Raw genomic sequence first — 8,281 nt, forward strand, 5'->3', positions numbered from 1 at the left:
TTTATGTATATATTAGAGTTAAATGTTAATTATTAGTAACTCAAACCCCTTTTTCTAAACCTCCCTACTTCTGCCATTTTTGTAGTTTTTTAACACTTTATTTTCATGTTTGTAGTTCTGAACCGAATCCTCCTCCAAAGCGCAGTTTGTTGTGGGCAATATTAGCCGTTAGAGTGTGCACGGATCCACACATCAGAAATCTATCGGAAATAGTAGACCATCCGGGAAACTTCTGGCGTACACTTTTCAACATACTATGCTTCGGCACACACTTATATTTTCTTATTTGATAGAAGATTACATTTCAAACTCAATTTGTCTATGTACTTAGATTGTAGAAATACATTTAATATAGATAATTTTGACTTGAACTCAAGACCCATCAATTCAAAAAGCAGATATTGCAAAAACTGCAATTTAATAGACATAAAGGCAATTTCAAGCAAACTGAAAAACAGTGTTCACAAAATGTATGTGTGAGATTATAGTATTATGTATAGTATGAGAATAGTATTATAGTATGAAATTATAGTATCTCACTGGATAAAATATGATATATCTGAAGAAAATTATGAAAAATATAATCATCAGTGTACATGAAATGTACCTTAAATTATAGAATGACTCTAATACATAGTGTGTGTGTGTGTGTGTCCTGCAGGGCATGTTTCTGTGGGTAACGGAGGTCAGACGGCCACAGTAGAGGAGAAGAAAGAAGACGTGATTGGTACGGTGGAGTGGAGCACAGCCACGGTAGAAAGCCCAGAGAAAAGAGACTCAACTGAGATCTCAGGTAAACCTTCAGAAAGTCACGTGGTCAGAGCTGCACAGCAGAATTGAATTGTTTGCTTTATTGACACTATTTTCCTGCATAACACTGTAAATCTGCTTTGACACAACCAGTATTTTATAAAGCGCTATATAAATAAAGGTGACATACTGACTGACATATGTTAATGAAGATGGCGTCCACAGAGCTCATAAATGCTGTACTGTGTGTGACCCCCAGATGAGACACTGAGTTTCTGGAGGGGTATCACTGAGGTGGGGCTGATGGGGGAGGTGGTGTCCAATATCCACTCAGAGCTGTTGAGTCTGCTGAGAGGAGTTCAGCTACGCACCGATCAGAGCTCTCTACAGGACGCAGGTCAGTACGTCATCTGTGCTAGTTTAGCTCCAACCCTAATCAAACACACCTGAACCAGCTCAGATCTTCAGGACAAAAATACTCTTAAGTGAAAAGATATCAACCTCTGCAGCTCTACTATTGGAGAAAGCGCAAGCGTCTCGTGTGCCTCGATAACCAATCACATCATAGCGATGACATTATTGAATCTGTCAGAGTGAGCTGTCAATCAACGTTGCAGATACAACAGAAATGATCATAGTACTGTACACTGAATCCTACCATATCCTAATCCTAAATCGTCATTGGGTTTTGCAGTAAACTCCAAAAATAATCCAATTGAAATAAATCCAAAATAAATGTTTAATGGCAGACATGTTGAAGATTAGCAGACAGACTGTCAGGTAATTAAATGATAACCTGTTTATTCACAAAAGCAGTTTATTTGGCAGTTAATTTATTTCAGGACCATTAAGACCTTTATATCAGGGTTGTCAAGCTTTTTGAGTTAATTGAATTAATTAATTTAACCAATTCAATACATTTTCAGACTTCATGAGATTCACCAGGTGCATTTGGTTTTTTGGAGCATCTTGTAGCCTGTTGTTCAAGTTGATCCATGAAAAACACATTTAGTATGTCATTTTGTTGTCAGTTTATTTCAGTCCATGTTGTTGTGTTGTTATTCAAGTGTAGTGCTGGAAGTAGAATGTGGCTGAATTACTGTTCGTGAGATGCGATCATGTGGTCTGTCTTGCAGAGATTGCGGTTCTGAGTAACCTGGCACAAGTCTTTGACCTGCTGGACTCCATCAAACAAATTCTGAATGTTCGGCGGCAAATGACGGACCCGGAGCAGACGCAGGTCCTCAGAGCACTGACGAGTGAGTCAAGAGACAGTAGGGACGTTTTCAGACCAGAACTTTTGGGCACGCTGAAACGTTTTCCAAACTCAGACAAAACACACTCACTCAAACACAAGTGTCATCTCACACAAGTTACATGTTTGTATGGTAATACACTTTTCTGAACCTATATTATATCACAAATTCCCATCATTCACATTCACAGGTTTTCTAAAAGTGTTTCTAAAACGAATGGCACAATTGAAATCATTTTGTGAAAGATTCTACTGTATACATTCTAATAGGATGAGCTGCATATACACATTTGGAATAGCAGAGGAACACTTTATTTTGAGAGCCCACTTTAGACATTCTACTCACTATAAGTAACTTTGCAACTACATGTCAGCTAGCAGTCAGTAGCGTATTAGTGGACTGTCTGCTTAAAATCTGCTAACACTTTATTTTGATGGTCCCTCAACAGACATTATGCTGACTTAAACTCATTGAAAAAATATGCCTTTGGTGACATTTCTGCAAAGTTATATTACGTTGCTTCATGCGTGATTTGCACCAGTTCAGTTTTATACAAAACAGGTCAAAGTGAATGTGGCGATGTTCTTTTAAGTTGTATGTATCGTGGCAGTCTGGTGAGTGGTGGTAAAAGATTAAGGCTCTATAGTGTACCACCTACGCTAAACCCTACTCTTAATCTAACAAGTGGTGTTGACAACAGCAAACATGGGTTGAAAACGTGTTTGCTAAAGCATCCATGCCATTTTAGCTTGATTCTACGAGTCTTTGAGTCTTTTATTGACTGTTGTGACTTGTGATTCACGAGACTGGTACCCGAGCGCTTCATATAACAAGTGCGATGCTGTTCCAGCTGAGCTACCGATCAAGTTTAGTGTGTTAGATCATGCTTCCACACCAGATATATTAAATCCATACGCCAGATCCTGTAGAAAATATCTGTTTTGTCTGGAAACAGAACAACTAGTCAGCAAAGTTGTCGAATATCCAAATCCTTGTCTGGTACCCAAAACTATTTTACTGTATTAACAGTCTTCTATCAGCCAAGAAGTTGACTGAGTAAAGCCAGAAAAGAGCAGAAGCAGGAGACGAAGTGATGAAGATAAAAAAAGTTTATTGAATAATCTTAGTTGCGTATGTTTCAATGCTCAGACTTCGTCTGACCAGCACAAAACCAAGTTTTATCACACCAGAAACAGTAGCAATGGAAAATTACTGCTTCACAACATCATCCTGTGACGTTAAAAACCTTGGAATGGAGACATTTTCTTATCTCTTACTCATGAACACAAATATGCCTTGAAACCACACAATCATAAGACTAAACAACAATGGAAAAATAATATAAAATAAAATAATATAATATAAATGACTAATGAATGAATGAATCAATGAAATGAAAATATTTTATTATAAATGATTATATGATTAAATGGAATAATAAAATGATTAAGATAGAATAAATTAATATACAAAAGAAAATAAAACAACACACTGAAACATCAACATTTACTCATTTACAAATCATGCACTATGGTAAAAGTGTTTTGATGTCAAACATTATGAAAATAAGTCCTTCATAATCAATAATTTGCCCCTTTGATCATAATTTGTGAGATAAGCAAACATTGTTGGTGTTTTACTGCCATTATTATTTATTTCAGCTGGAAACTGAAATGCATAGGTAGGTTTTTTGGAGTTTTGCAAAAATGTAGGTAGAGGCATGTTATTCCAATGAGCCTGGGCTGCTTCTCTGATGACGTTTGCACCGGCTCAAGGCCTGAACATTAATCCCTCCCCTCCAGAAACCTGTCACTCACATTATTTACATCACAGCAATTAGTGAATAATTCAATGATATGATACTTATTTTCTCATTCGAGAAGTCGTTTCACTCTGATATGTCACAGTTGGGATGAAAAGACAATCGCAATTTCTGTTTCATGTGAACATTAAGGGGGTTTAGACATAAGCATCAGGCTTATATGAACACTTGTTACTGTGGTAAAGTCACTGGGTAACACTTTATTTTAAGAACCAGTTCTCAATATTAATTATAATGCTTATTACTACCATATTGGCTGTTTATTAGTACTTATAAGGCACATGTTACTGCATGACCATATTCTAGATCACTTAATCCTATCCCATACCTAAACTTAACAACTATCTTACTAACTATTAAAAAGCAGCAAATTAGGAGCTTTTTGAAGCAAAAGTCAAAGCTATTAGTTAGTTAATAGTGAGAATTGGTCCATAAACTAAAGTGTGACCAGTCATAGATTGCTCTGAAAACAACACCATCTCTTGTGTTTATGTTTAGCATTGGAACAGCAGGTAGAGGAGCAGAAGCGGCAGCAGTCGTTCAACTGGTTGTCTCAATCACAGGCCCTCAGCAGTCTGGTTCTCCCCTCCACTCCTCCAGCCAAACGCGCTCCCAAACGCCCCCGCCTCCAGCGGCCCGCCTCCACCACCGTGTTCGGCACATCCATAGCCCAGCCTTTCACCCTCCAGCCCCAGCAGTTCACCGTACTTTCCCCGATCACCCTTTCCTCCATCGGCCAGTCGTTCACGGTGGCCGGCCTCAGTCAACCATCCAATACGGTCACCCTACACGCTCTCCCCGCCGGCTCGCAGCTCTTCACGAGAATCTCCGCAGGTTCGGATGGAAAAACCGAAGCCATCACCCTCCATCCCACATCTGGGCTCACGCTGCTGGGAGCCACAGCCGTGCAGGACCACGGACAGCTCGGGACGGTCATGAGCCCCATCGAGCTCATCCAGTTGACGCAGAAGGCGACTGCTGCTGGTGTAGCCCAGGACGGTCAGGTGGTTGCAGGTACGGTAGTGATGCAAGAGGGCGTCGTCAGTGTTGTGCAGGAGGACGAGAACCAGGACAACACCACCCTGATCGAAATAGACCCGGCCGCCGCCGACCACAGCGTGAGCGTCATGGAGCTGCAGCTCGAGGGCGACGAAGCGGGGGGCGGCGCGACCGTGGTGGAAGGAGACGAGGAGCTAGTGCAAGGCGAAACGGAGGAGACGGGGGAGATACAGCTGGATGCCAATGGTCAGGTCCACAATTTGCCCATTGTAGTGGTGGAGGAAGAGACACAGGACGCCGGCAAAGCCAAATGAGACACCGACACGCTCACACAAACCGCCCTTTAGAGACTGACGGACCAAATCAGACAGGGACCGGGATTGTGTCGCCCCAGCTGTCTTGTTTTTTTTTTCATTACTCACTTCCTGCACAGCCAAGCTCAGCTCTTCAAGCCTGACGTGTCACGTATTTGTATTTGTTCAGTATTCCTTTTTTTTTTTTTTATGTGCGAAAAGCAACAATTTGTGATGTTTTGTTGGAACACATTCAATATTTGCTTTCGCTTCTGAGTGTGGAAAGTTAGATCAGGCACTTACTTTTCAGTTTCTTTTTGTTTTGGTGCCAAAATGTCACGTTGTAGCCATGGCCAGATATCCAGTTTGTGAATCTTCGATCTGAAGGTGAAGACTAACAGTTAAAGTGAAATTTAAGACACTCCCATAATGAGAAATTACACTGTTTGTGGTCTCTATGTACTTTCTGACATCAGAGTATAAATGGCACTAATGTTGGTGATATTTTAACACAGTGGTTTTTAACTCTGGTCCTGGGGACTCGCAGCACTTCACTTCATGCAGCTCTGCTAATAATATTATAGTCTGAATTGTGTGTAAATAAGAGAGGCAAAAGCATAGTGCTTTGGGTCCCCAGGATCAGAGTTGGGAATCATGCCGTTAGCACACGTAATGAAAGATGCGTTGCGAATGTTTGTGAATGGATCCCGTGTGTCCTTCACTGAAAATAAAATGCATCTTCCTTTCCCCGTGAGTTATATTGTAAATGATGATAGATCGCGGGATTGTGCATTTCAAAGTCTGTTACAGTTTCAGAGTTATGTTTTGAAAAGTAATTGCAGAAATACACTGTTGTTAATTTTGCGAAACAAGTTAATTTATTGCATTTAAAGAAATTCTTCGTGCTACATTTATAATTCTGTAATGATGTACTCACCCTCATGTCATTCTAAACTCACAGACCTGCTGTGGACCACAAATGGAGATGTTTAGCAGAATGTTCAAACTTACGCAGTTCATGCAAAACATTATTTTGCTGCTTGTTTGAATGAATTAAAATGAGCTAATGCATCAAGTCTTACACATTTTTTTCCTAACGTAATTTGTAAGTTTATTTAATTGATTTGTGTCAAATGAAACGTACTAGTTCCCAGCATGCTTTGCATGGGATTAGATGAGGAGAGTAAGTGCTGAAATTAAGTGTTATTTTTTATGGTTTTTGTTGAGATGAGATGAGATGAGAAAGGGGGACTTATTAGTGTTTAATGTATTGATATATGTGTATCAAAAGTCAAGAGGATGATACATTCACACCAGCCAGTACTCTTTTCATGGGTCTGCACTACAGTTTAAAAGATTAAGGTCAGTAATTTTTTTTTTTTTAAATAAATTGATCAATAATGATAGTAAAAACTTTTATAATGTTATAAAAGATTTGTTAAAAAATTATGTTCTTTTGAACTTTCTATTTGTCAAACAATCCTGAAATATATCAGTTTCCACAAAAAATATTAAATCAGCAAAAACGCTTTTCGACATTCATAATAATAATAAATGTTTCTTGAGCAGCAAATCAGAATCAGAAAGAGCTTTATTGCCAAGTATATCTGCACAGACAAGGAATTTGTTCTGGTGACAGAAGCTTCAAAGAGATAAGAAATAAAGATATGTGAATAAAATACACGTGTGTGTGTCTGTGTGTGTATATATTATATATATATATATATATATACACATGAAGAGTTCAGATGCAAAAGCCTCTTAAGCACCGTCTGAAATTTTCTTCTAAAATTAGCATTTTTATCAGGCTCCTATGTTTAGGTTCAGTAATTTTACTTTAATGGCAATGTATAGGTAATTTTCTATGCCATTAAAGTGACATAACTGAACATCAATATACGATTCTGATAACAATTTTCATTTTAGATTACAATTTCAGATGGCACTTTAAGAGGCTTTTGCATCTGAACTCTATATATAGTTATGGTATATAGATGGAATACAATATAATTTACTAGGAATGGAATACAAGGTAGGGTAGTAGTAAGTAAACAAAAGTGTAATTGCACACCTTTTTATTGAACCGTACGGGAGAACATTTAACTGTTCATGAGGTAGATTGCCTGAGGGAAACTTTTCTTGTGCCTGGCTGTCCAGGTGTTCGGTGCTCTGTAGCGCCGGCCAGACGGTAAGAGCTCAAAAAGGAGATGGCTTGGATGTGAGGGATCCAGAGTGATTTTCTGAGCCCTTTTACTCACTCTAGATATATACAGTTCTTGAAGGGTGGGCAGATGAGCACCAATAATCCTTTCAGCAGTCAGAACCGTCCTCTGTAGTCTTCTGACATCTGATTTTGTAGCTGAGCCAAACCAGACAGTTATTGAAGTGCACAGAACAGACTCGACGGCTGAGTAGAACTGTTTCAGCAGCTCCTGTGGCAGGTTGAACTTCCTCAGCTGGCGAAGGAAATACAGCCTCTGCTGGGCCTTTTTTTAACAATGGAGTCAATGTGAATATCCCACTTCAGGTCCTGCGAGATGGTGGTGCACAGGAACCTGAATGACTCTACTGCTGCCACAGTGCTGTTCATGATGGTGATTGGGGGGAGTGCAGGGGGTTTCTCCTAAAGTCCACGATCATCTCCACTATTTTGAGCGTGTTCAGCTCCAGGTTGTTAAGACTGCACCAGACAGACATCTGCTCGACCTCGCTTCTATATGCAGACTCATCACCATCCTGGATGAAGCCGAAGACTGTAGTGTCGTCTGCAAACTTCAGGACCTTGACAGAGGGGTCAGCAGAGGTGCAGTCATTGGTGTAGAGAGAAGAGCAGTGGGGAGAGCACACATCCCTGAGGGGCACCAGTGCTGATGGTGCAGCTGTTTGACATCAGCTCTTTCCCCAGTCTCACTAGCTGTTGCCTATCTGTCAGAAAGTTGGTGATCCATTGACAGATAGAGCTAGGGACAGAGAGCTGGGTTAGTTTGGTCTGGAGGAGTGTTGGGATGATGGTTGTGTATATATTATATATATATATATATATATACACATGAAGAGTTCAGATGCAAAAGCCTCTTAAGCACCGTCTGAAATTTTCTTCTAAAATTAGCATTTTTATCAGGCTCCTATGTTTAGGTTCAGTAATTTTACTTTAATGGCAA

At 39.8% G+C, this 8,281-nt stretch overlaps 1 protein-coding gene across 1 annotated transcript in view; it reads left to right on the forward strand.

Annotated features, from left to right (window-relative positions):
* LOC107689561 (glucocorticoid modulatory element-binding protein 1-like) overlaps window positions 1–6,136 on the forward strand; it is a 22,364-nt gene extending 16,228 nt beyond the window's left edge. Inside the window, exons 6-8 of the mRNA XM_016487582.1 lie at window positions 1,010–1,147; window positions 1,887–2,009; window positions 4,327–6,136. Coding sequence (XP_016343068.1) covers window positions 1,010–1,147; window positions 1,887–2,009; window positions 4,327–5,141 — 1,076 coding nt within the window. The 3' untranslated portion in view covers window positions 5,142–6,136. The remainder of the gene's footprint in view (window positions 1–1,009; window positions 1,148–1,886; window positions 2,010–4,326) is intronic.
* Window positions 6,137–8,281: the final 2,145 nt, after the last annotated feature.

Source organism: Sinocyclocheilus anshuiensis, unplaced genomic scaffold, assembly GCF_001515605.1.
Source record: "Sinocyclocheilus anshuiensis isolate Anshui unplaced genomic scaffold, SAMN03320099.WGS_v1.1 scaffold369, whole genome shotgun sequence".
NCBI lineage: Eukaryota > Metazoa > Chordata > Actinopteri > Cypriniformes > Cyprinidae > Sinocyclocheilus > Sinocyclocheilus anshuiensis.